The sequence below is a fragment of the Nicotiana tomentosiformis genome, chromosome 2 (assembly GCF_000390325.3).
Source record: "Nicotiana tomentosiformis chromosome 2, ASM39032v3, whole genome shotgun sequence".
Lineage (NCBI taxonomy): Eukaryota > Viridiplantae > Streptophyta > Magnoliopsida > Solanales > Solanaceae > Nicotiana > Nicotiana tomentosiformis.
The window spans coordinates 36,363,045-36,383,468 of record NC_090813.1 but is presented as its reverse complement, the minus strand read 5'-3'; the positions used below and the strand labels follow the sequence as shown (position 1 = coordinate 36,383,468).

At 34.3% G+C, this 20,424-nt stretch overlaps 2 protein-coding genes across 2 annotated transcripts; one reads left to right on the top strand and one right to left on the bottom strand.

The window, feature by feature from the left end:
- Nucleotides 1-5,027: 5,027 nt before the first annotated feature.
- LOC104101919 (LOB domain-containing protein 41-like) lies at nt 5,028-6,403 on the top strand. The gene is made up of 2 exons (XM_009609469.4): nt 5,028-5,423; nt 5,555-6,403. Exons 1-2 carry the CDS (start codon nt 5,234-5,236, stop codon nt 6,256-6,258), a joined length of 894 nt encoding a protein of 297 aa, XP_009607764.1. The 5' UTR covers nt 5,028-5,233; the 3' UTR covers nt 6,259-6,403.
- Nucleotides 6,404-13,741: 7,338 nt separating this feature from the next.
- LOC138904628 (uncharacterized mitochondrial protein AtMg00810-like) lies at nt 13,742-15,217 on the bottom strand. The gene is made up of 2 exons (XM_070193132.1): nt 15,151-15,217; nt 13,742-14,328 (listed from the first exon to the last, which is right to left on the bottom strand). Exons 1-2 carry the CDS (start codon nt 15,215-15,217, stop codon nt 13,742-13,744), a joined length of 654 nt encoding a protein of 217 aa, XP_070049233.1.
- Between the last annotated feature and the right edge of the window lie 5,207 nt (nt 15,218-20,424).

Here is a 20,424-nt window from a genome sequence, read left to right as displayed (position 1 = left end):
CCTTCAGTAGTTAATTAATTGCAAGTTGACATTCTAAAGATTTTAAAGTAGCGTTTGACCATATATTCTTAAATTTATTCTGAAAAATTTAATTTGGGTGAAGTTTGGTTTGAAAATAAAAATGTGTTTGGACATCTATTTTGGGTGAAGTTTGGTTTGGAAAAACATGAAACATGACTTATAACCACAAGTTTTAAAAACTATCACAAATTCCCAACAGTACCATTATCAATAACATTCATTATATTATCGCAAATCATAGTCCTGAACATAAATAAATATGATACAAAATTATCATTTTTATAATGAACTACATGATATACTATCAAATGACCGAGAAAACGAAGCAACATCGTTACAAAACAGTAAATGATGAACTCTTTTATAAAATATAAAAGTTTTGGGCAATTTTTAAAAAATATAATAGTAATATTTTAGCTGATTTTGGGATTTGAGATCTGACCAAAATATAAGCAAAATCTATGGTCAAATATGTATTTCCCAAATAAAACTCAAGTTTATTTTAACAAAATTTAGGGCCAAAGGGGTCCCAAGTTTCTGGTTGTTTCTGGTCTAGATTAAATAATCAACACTTTGATGGTTGCTGAAAACTGTTGGCAATCAATTAAATTACAGTCTATGGGCACAAACAGAGACGGTGTACTTTTTGAACAGCAAGTACAATTGCGTTCACTATTTTCAACATTGTATGAATTTTTACCGAGGATCGGATTTGTCCTTCTACTATCATAAATAGGTCTTATTTATTTCGTTTATGTTTTTTATCAAAAATATCCCTACAATTATATATTAGGTTCATATTTATCCTTACGCATTAAAATGGGTTACATTTGCCCTTCGTTATACTTTAAGATCATATTTACCCCTCTACTCTTCAAAAAGAGTTACATTTACCCTTCGTTATATTTTCTTGACATATTTATCCTTATAATTATACCCTACATTTATCCTCATCCGGTAGATCGTCATGTCCCACTTTTATTTTCCTACATGGCGTCTATGTGGATTTCTTTTCTTTCAATTTACATATGGTCACCTATTTAAGATAATTTAACTCGTTCACCTAATTTAAATAAGACTTAATTAACTCCATTAATGTGTAACTTCTTGTAATTTACTTTGGTTACTGCAATAATTGTGAATTGTATTAGATTAGTGATTTTGAGTTCAAAGTTATTGTTTGTGGGGGTGGAAGTGGGGATGGGGGTGGGGGGAATTGGGAATTATAATTTCCATTTATTTTAGTTAGTGTGTCTTATTTAAATTGGATGGGCGGGTTAAATTATCTTAAATAAGTGACCATATTTAAATTGGAAGAAAACAAAATCCACATAGGCCCCATGTAGGAAAACAAAGGTGGGACATGGCGATCTACCGGATGAGGGTAAATGTAGGGTATAATTGTAAGGATAAATATGTCAAGAAAGTATAACGAAAGGCAAATGTAACCCTTTTTTAAGAGTAGAGGGGTAAATATGATCCTAAAGTATAACGAAGGGTAACTGTAACTCTTTTAAATGTTTAAGGGGTAAATATGAACCTAATGTATAACGGTAAGGATATTTTTTATAGAAAAATTAAACGAAGGATAAATAAGGCCTATTTATGATAGTAGAAGGGCAAATCAAACCCTTATCCGAATTTTTAACGTGTTTACTCACACTAATTAAATTCGCATATATTGCAAACAGGAAAATGTATACCTGCACAAACTAAATTAAGATCTTGAATTTGTCTAAGGGCACACACATAATTTATGGGCATTAAAATTTTTTCTTTAAATAAAGTTAAAATTCCAATGCCATTTTGATGTGGAAACCCACGAGGTAGAAGTAAAACGAGCAAGAGCTGGTCTTCTTCTTTTTTTTTTTTTTTTTCCTTCTTTTCTTTTTCTTTCCAATAAGTCAGAAGGAAAAGAACCGACCCAATTCCTACTGATATTAGGTATCAGCAACCTAATAGACCAAGTCTCTTTCGTGCTGGTCAACATATAACTTTTTCGTCCTATCTCTCATAAAGTATCTTTTCGCGGCTAGATGCTTAACAAAATATACTCGCTTTCTATATTTGTATCAATTCAATAAATAAATATATTTTTAGATATACTGTTATCGTTAATCAATGTATATTCCTTAATACATTAACGCATATTCTTCCTTCACTCTTTGTCGCTAATCGTGATAAAATTCTATATATAGTTTGATGCGAGTAAATTTTTTCGCTTGGCCTCTTAACTAATAGCAGTGGTTTGATAGAGACAATAAACCATTAAAGTGACTGAAGAGCCGAATTCCTATCCTAAAAAGTACTTAAAACCCAACTTTTACGAATTTGCTAATCGCTAGATTGACAATTCGTATTTAAAGAGAATCCCTCTTTTTGGATAATAGGATAGTAAGGTGTTAAAACTTGAATAAGTTAGCAGAAGTATGTGATTATAACTTATAAGGACCCGTTTGTCCATATACATACTTCCTGTTTCAATTTAGACGACGCACTTTCATTATTAGTCTGTTTAAAAAAGAATGACATATTTTTACAATTGAAAATAATTCAACTTTAAACTCTTCATTTTACTCAATTTACCCTTAATGAGAATCTTTTATAACCACACAAATGTCATAACCCCATAAAACTTTTACCCATTAAACTTTTAAGACCACAAATTTCAAAAGTCATTCTTTTTTTTTTTCCTTAAATTTTCCGCCGAATCAAATTAACTTATCTAAATTGAAATGAAGAGTGTATCTTTTTTCTTCTTTTTTTTTTTTTTTTAAAACCTCTCCCAAATTAGGAGGATCTATAGTGTTTTCACACTTCTCCTCCAAAGTGACTCGAACCCAGGACCTAACGGTCGTAGGTGGAAGTGTTTTTACCAACTAAGCAAGCCTCACTTGTTCATAATACTATTTGGTTATTTATTTCATTGACTAGTCATTAAAAATCCCTTTTGTTAGGATTATGAATGTTTTATGGAATAGAAAATTATTAAGATAATGTTTTTTAAAAAAAAGTGGAAGATGAGTTGTAAATTTAAAAAAGTGATTGTGAATAAATAAGCACAAGTATACTTTGGCCACCCATGTTGTACAGGTGCATTACAAGTGGTGAGACAGCCGACCAACTTGGTAATTGGTTTCACGCATAAACTAAGTCAACATTTCCCTAAATAAGTAACGTGGGCCAATAAATCTAGTAGCCACCTTCATTAGATTGAGTCTAAGAAGTAGTACTAGCATATATTCTATAGAGACAAATTGTACAAAAACCACATTGGGAGAGGAGTGCCCTTTAAACAAAAAGGTACTTGTATTTTGGGAAGCCATGCCGGTCAGAAACTTGTATTTTTTTGTGTTAGAATATCTGTATTTGACTCTGAATAAATTCGAATGAAAATGTAAAACTCTCTAACAAATATAATTTTATACTTAAGGCTCAAACTTAAAATTTCCTTTTAAAGATAAATACGTAATTACCATGTTCCTTGGTCAATAACTTGTTGCAGATCATGTTTTAAAATTAAGGCCAAACCTTTCAATCAATCCAAAGTCAAGAAGGGAAATAGAGAAGTGCATGTGATGGAGTTATAAGATTTTTGTTCTCCAAATTCCCGGTGGCCGCCCACTCTTTAAAATATTAGTATAAATAATTGCTGCAATTTAAACTTTGCCAATTAAGGTTCCACCACTTGTTTCTTTCCTCGTGGATTTCACGTCCAAATCATGAATTTCCTTTCTTTCTTTTTTCTAAACGTTGTTAGTATTTGTTAACAACACAATATTATGTCAAATTAGACCATCCGATTTCTTAATCAAGTTGATCATATAAATATTGTACGTTTTTAAAATGTGGAATTTAGTTGCGCATAGTTTAGCTAGATTATTGTTATCTCGGTTACATGTTATTTTTTGGAAGAATTTTTTCGAGTTGAATTGTAAATATTGCTATAACATTTGTCGGATAACTTTATCTTAAACTATCGTAGTAGTATGATAGATGCTATTTTTCTTGGAAAAGTAAGACCAACAAATTCCTTTCTTAAAATTGGAGTAGTATGATAGTTGCATCAAATTATGTTAGCTTTTCTTTTTTACTTGTGATTTCATTGTGATTACAAGAATATATTTTCAAAGTTATCCTTAAAAAACTTCATAGTCGTTGTCTATTTTAGTTGAAAAAAATCTCCTAATTCTACCTGCCATTATCAATAGGCGCGTGGATGACATTCATTATGGTATTTCCTGGTAGAATCCAGCATAAAAAGTTTAGTACTAAATCTAAATAATCATAATTTGCCGTCATTTAAATTTTAAATAAGTCCCCTTGGAAAACTATAATTGATTTACTCCTATCTTATGGGATAAACATGAGTAGCTGGGTTCCTGTTAAACCGGTGGCCCACGGGCTCCGTCTCCTCCCCCGCCCACAGACCAAAAACCAAAACCGGCAACCCATTCCTCGGTTTTCCCACCCCATAAGAGGTTTTTTCGTGGAACACGACTTTCCCGTAAACCGGGAGCGCATTAAGGTGGGGGCCACTAAAATGGTGGTTGTGGGCCCGCGTTTCTCCACGATATGTGGCGATTCGACCGCACTCTGACACTCTCATGTGATATCCACGCGCTTCATCTTCCAATTTTGTTGTTGTTACTTGCATGGCACCAAACCCCAATGCTCCCTATTTCATCTCCACCTGTCTATTCTTTTCAGAATCAGATGCCTTCTCCATTTGTCATTTCAAGCTTCTGTTTTACTGTTCATAAAGTAAAAGCAGCTGCTTTTTTGGACCATTTGTAGAAACAAAGATTGAATCATTTTGGACCCAAGTTAATAACCAACCAATAAAATTGTCAGGTCGACTATAGTGATTGGGGTGTGAAAAGCACGTAATTGAAACGAGAGTGTGTTATGGCTTTGCAGTTGTGTTATTTTAAAATCAGTATGAGCCTTTATTTTTTATACTATAAGGTGGGGGTGCAGCTCCCTATTCCAGGAATGTGGAAAACCTGGTTTTCAATAGAAATATACTGCTGTTCTTCCTCTCGAGACAAACCGACTGCGCCTCTAGTAATCCCACAAGAATAAAACCAAAGGGGTTTCATATATAAGTCTCATGCATCTTCTCATCTTTAACTCATAAAAAATCTTCCCTTTTCTCTATACTTCTCCTCTCAAACAAATATATCTTAAGTTAGCCAAATATTACTTAAAAATGCGGATGAGTTGCAATGGTTGTAGAGTTCTTCGAAAGGGCTGCAGCGAAAGTTGTAGTATACGGCCATGTCTTCAATGGATCAAGACTCCTGAGTCTCAATCGAACGCTACTGTTTTCCTCGCAAAGTTTTACGGCCGTGCTGGCCTTATGAATCTTATTAACGCCGGCCCTGATCATCTCCGTCCTGGTAAATAACTGTTCTTCACTCTCAAAACAAGTTAGTTATATTAATTATTCAAGTCCATGCATGCGTATTGATTAGTACATACTTAGTAGCTTAAACTTCACTAATTAATTTTTCGTTTTCTATGTTTGCAGCTATATTTAGGTCATTGCTATACGAGGCTTGTGGCAGAATAGTGAACCCAATATATGGATCCGTGGGGTTATTATGGTCTGGAAATTGGCAGCTTTGTCAAAATGCTGTGGAAGCAGTACTCAAAGGAGCTCCAATTACTCCTATAGCTTCTGATGTTGCTGTAAACAACAACGGTCCTCCTTTGAAATTGCCTTACGACATTAGGCATATCAACAAAGATGACAACGCTATCAAGTCAAATGTTCTTCACCGGGTCAGGACCCGATGTCGATTCAAGCGCTCAGCGTCTAAAACAAAAGCTAACCCAGTTTATTCCGGGTCGGGTGATGAATCCGCCCATGAAAAAGTTAACGGGTCTACACGCCATGACTCTTCATTGAGTCACCAATCTGAAGCTGCGGCAATGGCGGCTCCCAATGTGGAATGCGAAAGCAGGGAGATTGAGAGTTTGCAGTCCGCAGAGATGGCTGAAGCTGAAGATTCAGCTGCAGTTGAACCTGCTTCCGTATCTCAAGTTGACGACCGAGCTGAAGACGGCGAAATCGAACTGGAACTGACTTTAGGCTTTGCGCCTTTTGCAACGTCTCACGATAAGCCGAAGGCTACGAAACGGAGTGAAGCTGTTCATTTGCTAGACGCCGCCGGAGAATGTAAAATGGAGCTGGGCCTTACTTTCCGTTGTGATCAATTTTTTGATCAGTAGATTTTCTTTTTAGGCCACTTTTACCTGTGTTTCTTTTTTGTCCCTTTTGGTTTACCTTTTTGTTCTCTAGCAGAGTATATGTACAAATGCGACTATATATACTTGAAAAGAAAAAATTATTTCTTGGAAGCCAAAATCGAAAGAATTTCCTCTTAAAGTTATTGATCCTGATCAGGGCGTTAACAATCGGAAAAATAATACTTTATAGCCCCTAAAATAAAAACAGAAAAAATATATATTTTTTGTATATATATATATATATATATATATATCATGTATGTTATATACAAAAATTATATAAATTTTATACAATTTTTTAGTTACCGAATATAAATAATTTGAGGCTCTTAAAAGTGAAAAAAACCCTGCGAAATCTTGAAAAATAAGTAATGGGCCGGATATTTCTTTGGAGAAATGGAAATAGGTAAATCTTTATAATTACTTGTGCTCATAATCTACAATTGTTAATAGAATAACATATTAAAGGGGACTCCCATTCTGAACTATTAAAAAGCTTGTAATCAATCTAAAAGTGAAGTGGAAATGAGTAGTCGTACCCTATATTTGTGCGGGTAGTCGGTTGACAAAAATTCCGTAATAATATGATAATTATACTCCTGACAAAAGATATAAAACCTGCATCACGTATTAATCGCGTGATCCTCATTCGCGAAAATTTTTACATTGAAGTTTTTAATCCTGTAATCTACAATTTTGTCATGAGTTTTATCCGAAACTTCAGTCTAAACATGCTGAAGTTTTTTAGTTCATTTGATAAACTTCAGATTAAACATTCTTAAGTTTTTGTCTTACAGTATATAATTTTCTGAACTTCATACCAAAATATGCTGAAATTTTGTCCTGCAGTCTACAGTTTTGTCATGAGTTTTATCTGAAATTTCAGTCTAAACAAGCTGAAATTTTTTAGTTCATTTGCTAAAATTTCAGACTAAACATGCTTAAGTTTTTGTCTTGCAGTACTTAATTTTCTAATGAGTTTTTGCTAATGCATGCTGAAATTATTTAGTTTATTTGCTAAAATTTCATACCAAAACATGCTGAAATTTTGTCATGCAGTCTACAGTTTTGTCAATAGTCTTTTATTAAAGAAGGGCAAAATTATCTTTTTAAAACGCTTTTAACAAAAAAAGGGTACGGATACGGATACAAACGAAAAAATAAAATGGGGTACAAATTAAAAAGGGGCGACCAAATAGGGCTAAAAATGCAATTTTTACGTTAACAATGATGTTAATCTTTGTCCAATTTAGTTGGAATATTGGAAGAACTCCATATGATAACGAAACAACATCAATCAAGAAAGCTAGTGAAAAGGTGTTAGGAGAAGTATATTCTTTTGTAAAGCGGTAGTGCTCAGATCATTTTGACACGGTGTAATCACCTAATATCTTTTTTATTTTTGTCAAGACCAATTTATTAAAGAGAAATTACCAACTTTTTTTTTTGTTATAACTCTGAAGCAGTTATCTAACTTTTTGTTTTTATTTTTTCCCGAATCAATTTGAAATTGCCTTCTGATTTTTCATGGTTTTTATCTACTCCAACCTAGAAGAGTGGAAGTAAAAGTGGAATTGCTCAAGCCATTCTCCTTTCTGGGTAAAGCAAATAAGAGAAGAGGAATTAAAAGTGGAGGGGTATCCCCTTATCCCCTCTATGTCAACTTTTTTAATTGGTTGATTTAAAATTATGAGATATATTGTTTGTATATTCCTTCCAACCATACCAAACAATAGTAGAAACCAAATCATCGTGGTTAATTTAAAGATAGTTTAATTACATTAAAAATAATTTTTCGACCATGCTGCTGAAAAATCAACTACCTTTGTGCATTGAGCATAAAATAAAGGGATTTTTTTTCTTCCTATACAATATTTGAAACTTATTTACCAAAATTGTCCTACTTTTGTATATTACCCACCCTAAACAAAGATTACTTACAAATTATATACAATCCATTATTAGTGCCTTGAATTAGGGTATTTAGTTACATCCTTTTTCTTTTTTTCTCTCCTCTCCTCTTTCCTCACTGCCGCATCTCTCATCAATTTTTCTTTCTTTCTTCATCTTTCTCACTCACCGTTTTTCTCTCTCAATAAAGTAAGCCAAAAATTATCTTCTGCCAATTAACCTATTGAAGTAACCTCCATATTATAGGAATTGAAGATTCGAACACTAATCTATCATAAAGTTTTGAATTCAAATTTGGGTTTTAATCATTATTTGTTTGGATTGGGTGTTGTTGCAAATAATTGAGAATATTATTTGGAGTTTATATCTCAATTTTGAGAGTGCTTGGTGAATATTAGACTTTGTTCTGGTTGAATTTCAGATTGAAACTCGAAGAAGAAGAAGAAGAAGAAGAAGAAGAAGAAGAAGAAGAAGACGACGACGACATGACAAACAATATACTTACAAAATTATAGTAAAGTTATAGTAAAATTATAGATAAATTGTATTGTGTTGTAGTTATATATATTCTTTTATTTGAATGCTGTATGAAAGTTAAAAAATAATTGTATGATGATAAAATCTACTTGGCTCCCCATGTATAATTTGAGAAAATGGTGATATTTGACATAATAACACCTCTTGGCATTTAACTCTAATATTCACACAATTAAGCATCACGAAATTCTTCTTTAGCAAATGTCTTTCAACGAATAATATTTATCTGATTAAGCTATCAGCTTAACACAATTGATTTCCTTAAACATACAATACTTTTCGTAATGCGGAGGAAATCAAAACTATATCATAAGTACCGAAAGCCTGCAGGTCTATCATGTAACCAACCTGAAAATAGGGCTCCTTATTACTTAGACAAATGGCAATACTCAGTACAAGTACTACGAATTGGCACAGAGATATTTTGAACTTATCGACATTTTTGACAATTATAGTCACAAGTTATTTGGTCAAATTACATAATCAAATTTTACCCCTCAATGAAATTATAGTCAATTGCGACTTAAAATGTAATATTGAATTAGTCACATTGCATTTGATTTTGTAATATTGAATTACAACTAACTATACAGTATACACTTATTTACAACTAATTTATAATATATCTACAACTTTCATATATTATTTCTACCCAGTTAAATACAACTACAATATCATACAACTTAAATGCAATTATTATACAAATTTTATACAATATGTCTTTTGTATATTTTGTATCTGATTTGTATATATTTTGTGTGTGGTGTGTGCTTCTTCCTCTCTAAAGTTCCAATCAAAACTTACTCTCTTAATACAATTTTGATACATATCAACAACTTTATGTAAAAAGATAGCATTGATAACTTAAATACAAATTTTATACAACGATTCATACATAATATAACTATTTTTCAACTTTCATACAATATTCAAATAAAAAAATATATATAACTACAACAGAATATAATTTACCTATAATTTTACTACAACTTTACTAATATTTCGTAAGTATATTGTATGTCATGTCGTCTTCTTCTTCTTCTTCTTCTTCTTCTTCTTCTTCTTCTTCTTCTTTTTCGAGTTTCAATCTGAAATTAAGCCAAAATCAAGTCTAATCTTCATCAAAACACCCTCAAAATTAAGATATAAACTTCAAATAATATTTTCAATTGTTTTCAATAATACCCAATCCAAACAAATAATGGTTTTTAAAAACTCAAATTCAATTTCAAAGCTTCAAAGTTTTTTAATGGCTGTCAATGGTGGAAACTCTATACAGCAAGAAATCCATTGATGAATTACTACAATATCTTCGTCTTGAATTTAGTAATTCTTTTCAATATTTGTAATCCGAACTTTTGAGTTGCAATCTTTGTTCTGTGAACTCTAAATTTTATAATAACCAATTAAGTGTGAAAGTTTTACTGCCAGATATCATATTCTTTTATTAAGATCACACTACTGGAAAGAAAGCTAGACGATGGGTACACTGGAAAAAGCAGAGAGAGACACGAAGAGAGAGAGTGGACAAGTATAAAGGAATAAGGAAATGACTGATATTCCTTATTCAATTCCTAATATAAAGGGATACTCATTTAATACTTATTTATATATAATTGGTAAATTGTATATGACCATGTAATTAAATTGAAACTTGAGCAAGGAGGGTGATAAGGTTTCAAATAATGTATAGAAATATAAAAATCCCTAAAATAAAGTCTACCCAATTTGTCAAACCCGTGATCTTTTTACTTGTTTTTCACTAGTAAAACTAGAGTCCTCCCAAAAATCCTAACCCTCAGCAGAGCGTAAAAATGATACCAGATAGCTGCTTATACCACTTTATTTAAAACATAATTAATTTTTAAAAATTATTTGAAATTTAATTAGTTTTGACAAATACTATAAAATTGAACATGTTGCTGGCTTGCTGCTGCTTTTTTGTGGACTTTCGAGTTTAAAATTGGGCTGTTTGAAGTTGGGCTCTGCAAAGGCTTACTTCATACTTGAAGTTTATAATACAAATTCAGACACGAGGTTTGAAATTAGGCTTTGACAGAATCCAATTTCATACTTGACAGTTGAATTTTGATCTTTGAACTCACAATTTCAAATTTAGACCTCTATGTCTAAAATTGATTGTAAAGCGATTAAACTTCATAAATTTTGTGAATTTGGGCTATTCTTAATATGGATCCTAAAAATGGCTAATTGTGCACTTCGCCTCCTGAAAGCGACCATTATAGGGGGCAAGTACACAGATGGCCATTCTCAGGAATGCTATTTAGGAATTAGCCAGTATATATTTTGTCTTGAAATTTTAAACTAAAAATCTTAACTTCAAGACAACTCAAAATATTTTTGTCCTGAGAAATTAAACTGAAAACTAAAATTCAGGATGCACTGACTAATTTCTAAATGGGATCTTTACACAAATAGCCAGCCATATTCAATATTTACTTTTTCTAGTCATATACATAATTTACACATTGATTATACATAATTATACACGTATAATATATAAATTATTCATATATTATACCTCTACCGGCTATTCTTAGTTTAAGCGGTTGGGTGAACGACTATTTGGGTTAATTTTTCTTTCTAAATAACAGCCCTTTAGAGTGGCTACCTGGTGTCATTTCTACCCATTGCAAGACTGGTTCGCAGGAGCCCAATAACTAGCAGAGCCCAGGGCCCAAACACTTGTGCTGAAAGCCCGCTAAAAGAAATACGGACTCCCGTTCCTTTAGCTTCTCGCAACCATTTTGAGAAGAGAAATTTTCAGAAACCACTATTGTTTAGTGACTATTAACTTGCTATAGCTACCATTTACTTAATTGCTTCATATAGCTATCTTTTCAATTGTTATAGAGTGTATTCGATGTATTCAAGCTATTGTATTCATGAATACAGTAGCAAAACTCGGCGGAAAACAGGGAAGTCCAACTAACATAGACTGTATCCATATGTATTTGCGAGCTATATTCGTGAATACAGTAACGAAAATCTGCGAAAAAAATGTCTCTCAAACTGTTTAAAAACGGTAAGTGAATCAATTAACGTGATAGACTCATAATATAACTCAACAAACTCAATTATACTTATTACAGTGACTTTTGACTGTTGTATTTAGATGTATTTTATTTCATTCAACAACTTTTTTAAAAAATACTAGTTGTTCTAGTTTTAGTTATGTATTCCAACTAAGTGTTTTCATCTGTATTCTCAAGCCAACTGTATTATGCTGTATGTATTTGCTGCTGAACCTGAGAATATCTAAGACTGTTAGTTCTATGTCTACGTCTTGATGACAATCCATTAGATGTAGCTGCCGCTGCTACCATACCCCCACTTCTTCTTGCTTCTCTATTCCTATCCATTTGTTTGATAGAGAAAAAAAAGCTTTTTCTCCGGTGAAAGGAATAGACTAACCCCAGATGAGGTCTAGCATAATTCACCAGAATTTATGGCTAATTTCGCATGAAATGGATTTTTTTCACGTTCAGGCTGGAGATAAAACAACAATCTAACAACTTTAACACTTATCACAACTTTTTGGAGCAAAAAATATTAAAAATTGAGAGAGACAATGGAGATGAATCAGTGGAGAATCGTGGATATAGAATGGGGAAGAGATTGACGTTGTGAGAGAGAGATAGTGGAGACTGGAGAGAGAGATCGTGGAGAGAGAAGTTGGATACTACGGTGATCTTGTGAGAGAAAAAACAGAAAGCAGGAGAGAAAAAAATATTACACAGCGTATTTAATGGCTTAACGGTAGGAAGTAACCATAAATATATATTTTGCTATAAAAACTAAAAGGTAGCTATAGAAAATAATATTTTAAAAGGGTATTTATTTATAATAAATAAGGTGTAAAACTTTACTACAAAAGGTAAAATTTCCTTTTGAGAATCCTTTAGCGCGGCGAAAATGATTTATTCTGACGGGTCTCTAGCCGGCTGTGCTTTTCGATATCGGAAATGGTAAGCATCTGACTCCCAATTTTTCGCATTTTTTCCGGTAAATGTATTTTACAAAATCATAGGAGCTTAGTGAACCGGTCAATATCATTCTTCCTACAAACAAGTAATGTTAGTTAGCATTGCCATTGATCATTCGGTGAATATAATTTCGAGATATGTCAAATAATGGGCGAGAGAGCACTATGGATTTTTCACTTTATTTCCTGGTATCCGACTCAATTTTTTTTTTCTTTTTAATAATTTCCTGGTATCCAGAAAGCCACTTATATATTGTTTGAATTTACTACGTAGTACTGCCTTTTATGAATGTAGATATGCCCGTGTGAGCATACATGGAGGAATAAAATACCCCAAGAATAATTTAGGCACAAGCAAAAAATTCAACAAAGACTATATAGAAGAAATTTATTAAACTAGGGGAGAGAACGTGGTAGGAGGCATTTCAAAACTCATAAACTCTTGAATCTCTCCACAATAGAAAACATGTAGTAGTACCCCTATTTATAATACTACAAACCAGATTTGACTAGAATCTAGAAAACCTATTCCTACATAATTTTGGTTGTGAATCCTAATTAGACATGAATTAAATAAACTAGTAAATACTAAACCCTAGACGACGTAGGAATACTAATTAATCTTGGTTTAATTTCCAACAGCCTCCCTTAAAGCAAGATATTCAAAATTGATCATGCCCAACATCTTCTTCAACTTGATGAATAACTCCAATCTTAGTGGCTTTGTGAAAACATCAGCAACTTGCTCTCAGTCTTACAATACTCAATAACTATCTTCTTGTCTTGAACCAAGTCACGAATAAAGTAAAATTTGATATCAATGTGTTTGCTACGCCCATGAAAAACTGGATTCTTTGTTAACTCAATTGCAGATTTGCTATCACAAAAAAATATTGTAGGATTGTCTTGCTTGTGTTGAAGAAATCCAAGCATTCTTCTTAACTACAATGTTTGTGTAGCACTACTTGTTGCAGCCATGTACTTTGCTTCAGCTGTTGATAAAGCAACAACTTATTGCTTTTTGGAAGACCAAGAAAATACACCAAAACCCAAATAAAATGCATAGCCAGAAATACTTTTTCTTTGTATCGTATCATCAGCCCAGTCATTGTTTGTAAATCCCACAAGACTACTATCACTAGTCTTTGAATAAAATATACCATCAGTCTGCGTACCTTGAATATATCTCAAAATTCTCTTTGCTGCTTGCAAGTGGGATTGTCGTGGAGTCTTCATAAATCTGCTAATTAATCCAACTCCATAAGTAATATCAAGCCTTGTAGAAGTCAAGTACCTTAGACTTTCCACATATTTCCTAAAATATGTAGCATCAACAAAATCACGAGTGTCATCTTTAGTCAACTTCAATTTAACTTGAATATTGCTCTTATATGATTTGGCTTTACTCATGGTAAAATCCTTCAAAATATCATCAACATATTTCTCCTTCACCTTGAAACCATCTACTTCTCTAACTGCTTTGTAGTTGGACTTGTACGCCCATTCAACTCCAATTAAATATTCTACAGGGTGTAGAGTAATGCCACCAATAAATATTTCGTCATACTTCTTGAAAGATCCAATCTCGAACAATGGCACTGTAAGCACGTAATTTTTGACCCGCGCAACTTTTAAAAGTAATATTTCAAAAATATTTATTTATTTTTATTTTTAATAGGATTTCAATCAACTTTTAGTTTTAATTTTAAAACATAAGTTTGAAAACACAAAAATAGTTTTATAATATTTTTTTAGCTTATTAGTATTTTATAATATTTATAAAATTTAAAAAATATCAAAAATATTTTCATTCTAATATATAATTTACTTTAATAGTTTATTCTTATTAACTAAAATTAATTAATATATTTTGGTAGTATTTTTATTTTTATTTTTGTTCAATGAGAAAAAATTGAATTTGGGCCAATTGGGAGCTCATTTTCGGAAATTACTGGCCTAGGAAGGTAAAGGCCCATTCTTCCCAATCCCTTTTAGCCCAAATCCTTTTCTCACCCATCAAACCCCTCCCTTAATCATAGCCATTGATCTACTTTCATCCAAGGGCCAATACTCACTCCTCACTACCATATAAAAACCAAATTAACACCCAAAAATCCTAAGCTAATTCCCCCATTTCAGCCACAAGAGAAACGCACAAAAAACAGAGAATAAAATCGGACACCCCCCCATCATTCTAAAAGGAGACAGCCGCACTTCCCTAAAATGGAGGACTCTCCATCGTCTTTCTCTCTTTGATTTCTTGTTCGGTGCTTTCAAGAAATGGGATCCTCAAGTGGGTTGTGCTCAATTCAGGGATAAACACAAAGGGTTGTTGTTAAATTCTTTTTCTTCTGGTCCATTGTTCGTCCTTCAACTATATTTCCCAAAAATAGCCCTCATGTCATGTCCACTATTCTCACCATCACAACTTCTCAACAACCTCTCCTCAGCCTCAGGTCCAACAGTGAATACCAGTTTAAACCTCATGATGCCCAATACTACCCCCTCTCCAGAGATGGTCCACCAGGTCCCGGACTCGTATAATTGTAACCCTCAGAATTAGCCTTATGTTGAAAATGAAAAGTCCGCAGGAAAAGAAGGGCGGGATGAGATATCCAAAAAGTTGAAAGGTATAGAACAATCCTTAAAGAACATGCAAGGGATGAGAAATCAGATTAATATGTCTTACAATGACTTGTGTATGTTCCCTGATGTTCATCTGCCCGCGAGGTTTAAAATGCAAAGTTTAAATTGTATGATGGGCGTGGAGATCCAATAGCCCATCTGAGGGATTATTGCAGTGAAATGAGAAGTGTTGGCGGGAAAGATGAGTTGTTGATGGCATATTTCAGTGAGAGTTTGAGTGGGGTAGCCTTGGAATGGTATACTCGTCAAGATGTGAGTAAGTGGTATGCCTAGAATGACATGGCTCAAGATTTTGTTCGACACTTTCAGTACAATATAGACATTATCCCAGACTGTTCCTCCTTATCTAAGATGGAAAAGAAACCCGAGGAAAGTTTTAGGGAGTTTGGGCTCAGATGGAGGGAACAAGCTGCTCGAGTCAGTCCCCCGTTTGATGAAGAAGAAATGGTTAAGATTTTCCTACAAGCTCAGGGACCCACCTACTTCAGTCATTTGATCCCGGCTTTAGGTCAACCTTTCAATGACGTGGTAAAAATGGGGGAGATAGTAGAAGAAGGAATCAAGCCATGAAAAATCATGAGCTTTGATGCATTGAAAGGTAATACAGAATACATTCAGAACATCTCTGTAAGTTTGGGTAGAAGGAGGAGAAACAGAAAAGATGTTGAGCCTCGCCAACGACAAAATCCAGCGGGCGTTCTTGCCCAACCCTTTCAGCCTCAATATTCACCCCATATATATCCCTGTATTCCAGATAATCCTCCCCAATGCTACTTCTTTCCACAAAATCCCCAAAGTCATACCTCGCCCTCCCAGTACTCTATCCACAATGCACCACCATATGCTCCACATCCACCAGACCTGCAATGGCCTGCACCACCTCCACAAATGTCTTACCTACCTCTACAAGCATATCGATCATCTACCCACAAGAGGTTCCAACCGAAGCCCGAGTACAAACTAAAAAGGCAGCAACAAAAGGAAAAGTCTTTCACTCCTATTGGAGAATCATATGCCAGTTTGTTCCAAAGGTTGAGGCAATTGGACATGTTGAAGCCGATTCAGATAAAAAGGTCGAACCCCCTTCTAAAGAATTTTGATTATTCTCAAAGGTATGCATATTGCTCTGATGCCCCGGGGTACAACATAGAAAAGTGTTGGCATCTGAATAGAGCAATCCTGAAGCTTATTGATGTAGGTGACATTACTGTGCAAAATCCAGACGCAGCGGATACTAGCCAAAGTCTTTTGTTTGTTCATAATGAGACGCATATGGTGGGTATGATTTGTGTTGAAAAGGAACATGAGAACTCTTCTGAGCTCCTTGGAGGGCCACTTTCTGCAAAGTTTTCAGCGCTATCAGTCTCGGTTCCAGAAGTTGATCTTAAGAACGAGTCGGCAAAAGGGCCCCAAAAGCTATTTGCTGAGGTCAATGTGATTGAAATTGGTAATGGTCTTGGTAATATTGATGTGGAACTTAGTGGCTAAGATGTCGAGCTTGGTAATTGGAAAGACGTTCCTTTCCTGGCTAGCCAGGGAGGAGTCTTGGTGGTTTATTTTGTTGTCATTTTTGTTTGTCCGGGTTATTTCAGGGTCGTAATCCGGATATTATCTTGTGACTCAAACCCTTTAATCCTTTTGTTTTGCCTAGTTCGTTTAGTCATAGTAACTCGTCTAGTGTTATCTAGGATTGTTCCAGGGTTGTAACCCAACTTTATTTTGCTTGTTTTTGTTGTTCACACTTTTTCACCATCAGTTTAATGTAATCTTTGTTTTCTGTTATTTCTTGTCCGTTTTTGTTTAGTTTTCTTTTTCTTTTTATAAGTCTTTTCATGCTGACTCTAGTGACATGACATACATGCGTAATTCTCAGTCTGGTCTTAAAAGTTAGTCTAATCATGAAACAATGAAACAAGGTTTGAATATGACATGGACATTTGAGGGAAATAAGTAAAGATTTGGATATTTTGAGATCATTTAAATTTCGAATTGTGTGAAACTGGGGCAGATAGTTTGGAAAGTTAATAGGACGACAAGAATTTGCTACAAGAGAGTGCGTCCCAGACAATGTGAAGCAAGCAACTTTGAGTTCGGGTATCGATTGTGAAGAAGAAATAACCAACAAGAGTTCTGTATTCTGTTGCAAAGGAAATGTTACGCATGATCTTCATATTCTGTTCTCAAGTTGCGTGTGTCGTACTTGGCATTTTTAGAGATTGGGAGGCCTTCTTTCAGCCACCCAAACACTTTATACCCTTCGGTACCCTTTTGAGCCTATGCTGATTTCTTTGACTTTCCCTCTTTTGGAATCAAGCTAGAGAAAATATACACACAAAAAATCATCATGTCCCATAAGGTTTGTTTTAGAAAGTTCATTCCAAAAAAGAAAAAGAAAAAAAAAGAAGTGAAAAAAAAGAAGAAAAGAAAATAGCAACAACAAAAAAGTATTCTTTTGAACTACGTTCGACCTGATTCTTGTCACCACAAGATATGTAGGCAGCCTTAAGGTTCGGTCACACCAAATAAAATATTTTAAAATCCCACGAAGTCAAGAGTGGTGTAGTTGTTTTAGTAATTCCATCTAAAAAAATAAAAAGAAAAGAAAAGAATCAAATTCTCTTGTTCTAGAAACTAGGGCAAAGTTTTTAATGGATTCCAAAAGTTGTAAATAAATTAATCCTTTTGTCTTAGTTTTAATTTGAGCCTTTATTTTTTTATAACCTTTTCCAAAAGCCATATTACAATCGAAAAAAGACCTCCTAGATAATCTTTGAGAGTGCCGAGCTAGACATGCCGGGAGCATATGATGTTATTTTTACCATGGTTAATGCCTTGTCATCTGCAGAATCAGAGGAAATAAGAAGAAAAGAACAAAATAAGAGAGTCTTATCGGTGAAAACCTTCACATGCACCATAAGGTGACAGTGAGTTGAGAGAAAGAACAAAATGAGAGAGGCTTGATTATGAAAACCCTTCGGGCACTTCAAGTCGAATAAGGATCGTGAATCAGATAGGATAATCAGAGCATTGAAGCCTAGTTTCACGGCTTAGAGGTACAAAAAGAGTTGAAGATCAGAGTTGCGTGACAGATCATGCCACTTAATCCAAAATGAATGTCATGGTCATTAGAGTTGGTATCCACATTTGATAAGCTTCTACTTGATAATTTTCTTGTTAGATGTCATCTCTTTACATTGTCCCCTTTCTCTATTCTTCTTGCTTTGTTTAAGTCCTCTTGAGTCTGTTTTGTCAGAACAAGTGAGAAATGACTTCAAAATTTGCTACCAGCTTTCCAATTGCACAAAGCGGAGTTTGGCTAGCACGTCAAAATGGCATAAGTCAGGAAAGAGTAGTATGCGCACTGAGTTGGCGACAATTGACGTGCTTTGGTATTCATGTGAAATGCAAAGGTTCAGTAAATGTCAATTCATGAGCACAATGCAAGAGATAGAAGGTATTGGTTCTGAACGGATCGGATGTGTTTTCTGTGGCAAGGATTGATAGATAAAGTGGTTAGCCAATAACAATCAAGGTCTTCCAAGTTGAAATCAAAGTTATCATGGCAAGTGTAGGAGCAATCGCCCTCAAGATCAAGGCCACAAACCAACCACCATGTTTTAAATTAACAAGTTTTCTTTGTTTGAAACAGGGACGAAGACTATGTCCAAATCAAATCTTGGAAGCTTGAAACTTTCGGGTGTCGTGCCCAGTTTTTGTCAGCACAAAGGTTGTTTGAGAAGGTTTTTACCCTTTAGACATCTTCCATAGTTGAAAAGAATCATACCTCCTAGGCAGTTTCCTTAGTCGGAAGAGTCTTTAGCATTTCTTTAGTTCAGGGGTCCCGCCTATAGAATAGGGTCAATTTCAGTTTTCTTAAGTTGTTAATCTTTAGTTTTCCTTTAGTTCAGGGGTCCCGCCTGGAGAATAGGGTCAGTTTTTAGTTTTCTTAAGTTGTTAGTTTCTTTAAGTTTTTTTTTAATCTCTAGTTGTTAGTCATTAGTTTTTCTTGAGTTCAGGGGTCCTGCCCAGAGAATAGGGTCACTTTTAGTTTCCTTAAGTTGTTAATCTTTAGTTTTCCTTAAGTTCAGGGGTCACGCCTGTAGAATAGGGCCCGTTTTTAGTTTTCTTTAGTTGTTACTCTTTAGTTTTTCTTAAAGTTCAGGGGTCTCGCCTGGAGAATAGGGTCAATTTTAGCTTTTTAAGTTGTTAATCTTTAGCTTTCCTTGAGTTCAGGGGTCCCGCCTGGAGAATAGGGACAATTTTAATTTTCTTAAGTTAATCTTTAATTTTTCTTAAGTTCAGGGGTTCCGCCTGGAGAATAGGGTTAGTTGTTAATCTAGTTTTCTTGAGTTCAGGGGCCCCACCTGGAAAATATGGTCAGTTTTTATTCTAGTCAAGCTCAGTTTACAGTTTTTCTCAGGCTCAATCTCAGATCTAGGAGACACACTTCCTAGTTTGAGTTATTCAGTTTCTAGGAGATGCACTTCCTAGTTTAAGTTTCACCCCTAGGAGACACACTTCCTAGTCTGGGTCTTTCAGGTCATTTTTTTAGGAGACGCACTTCCTAAATTGAGATTTCACTTCTAGGAGACGCACTTCCTAGTTTGGGTAGTTTGGGTTCATCCTTAGGAGACGTACTTCCTAGTTTGGATCATTCAAGTTTCACCCCTAGGAGACACACTTCCAAGTCTAGGTCTTTCAGGTCATTCTTTTAGGAGATGCACTTTCTAAATTGAGCTTTCACTTCTAGGAGATGCACTTCCTAGTTTGGGTAGTTTGAGTTCATCCTTAGGAAACACACTTCCTAATTTGGATCATTCAAGTTTCACCCATAGGAGACGCACTTCTTAGTTTGGGTTGTTTGAGTTCATCCTTAGGAGACGCATTTCCTACTTTGGGTCATTCAAGTGTCACCCCTAGGAGATGCACTTCCTAGTTTGGGGCATTCAGGTTTTATTTTTAGCAGACGCATTTGTTAGTCAAACTTTTCTTGGTTTTACTCACAGGAGACGTACATCCTAGTCGCGTCTCTAGTTTTAGTCTCATCA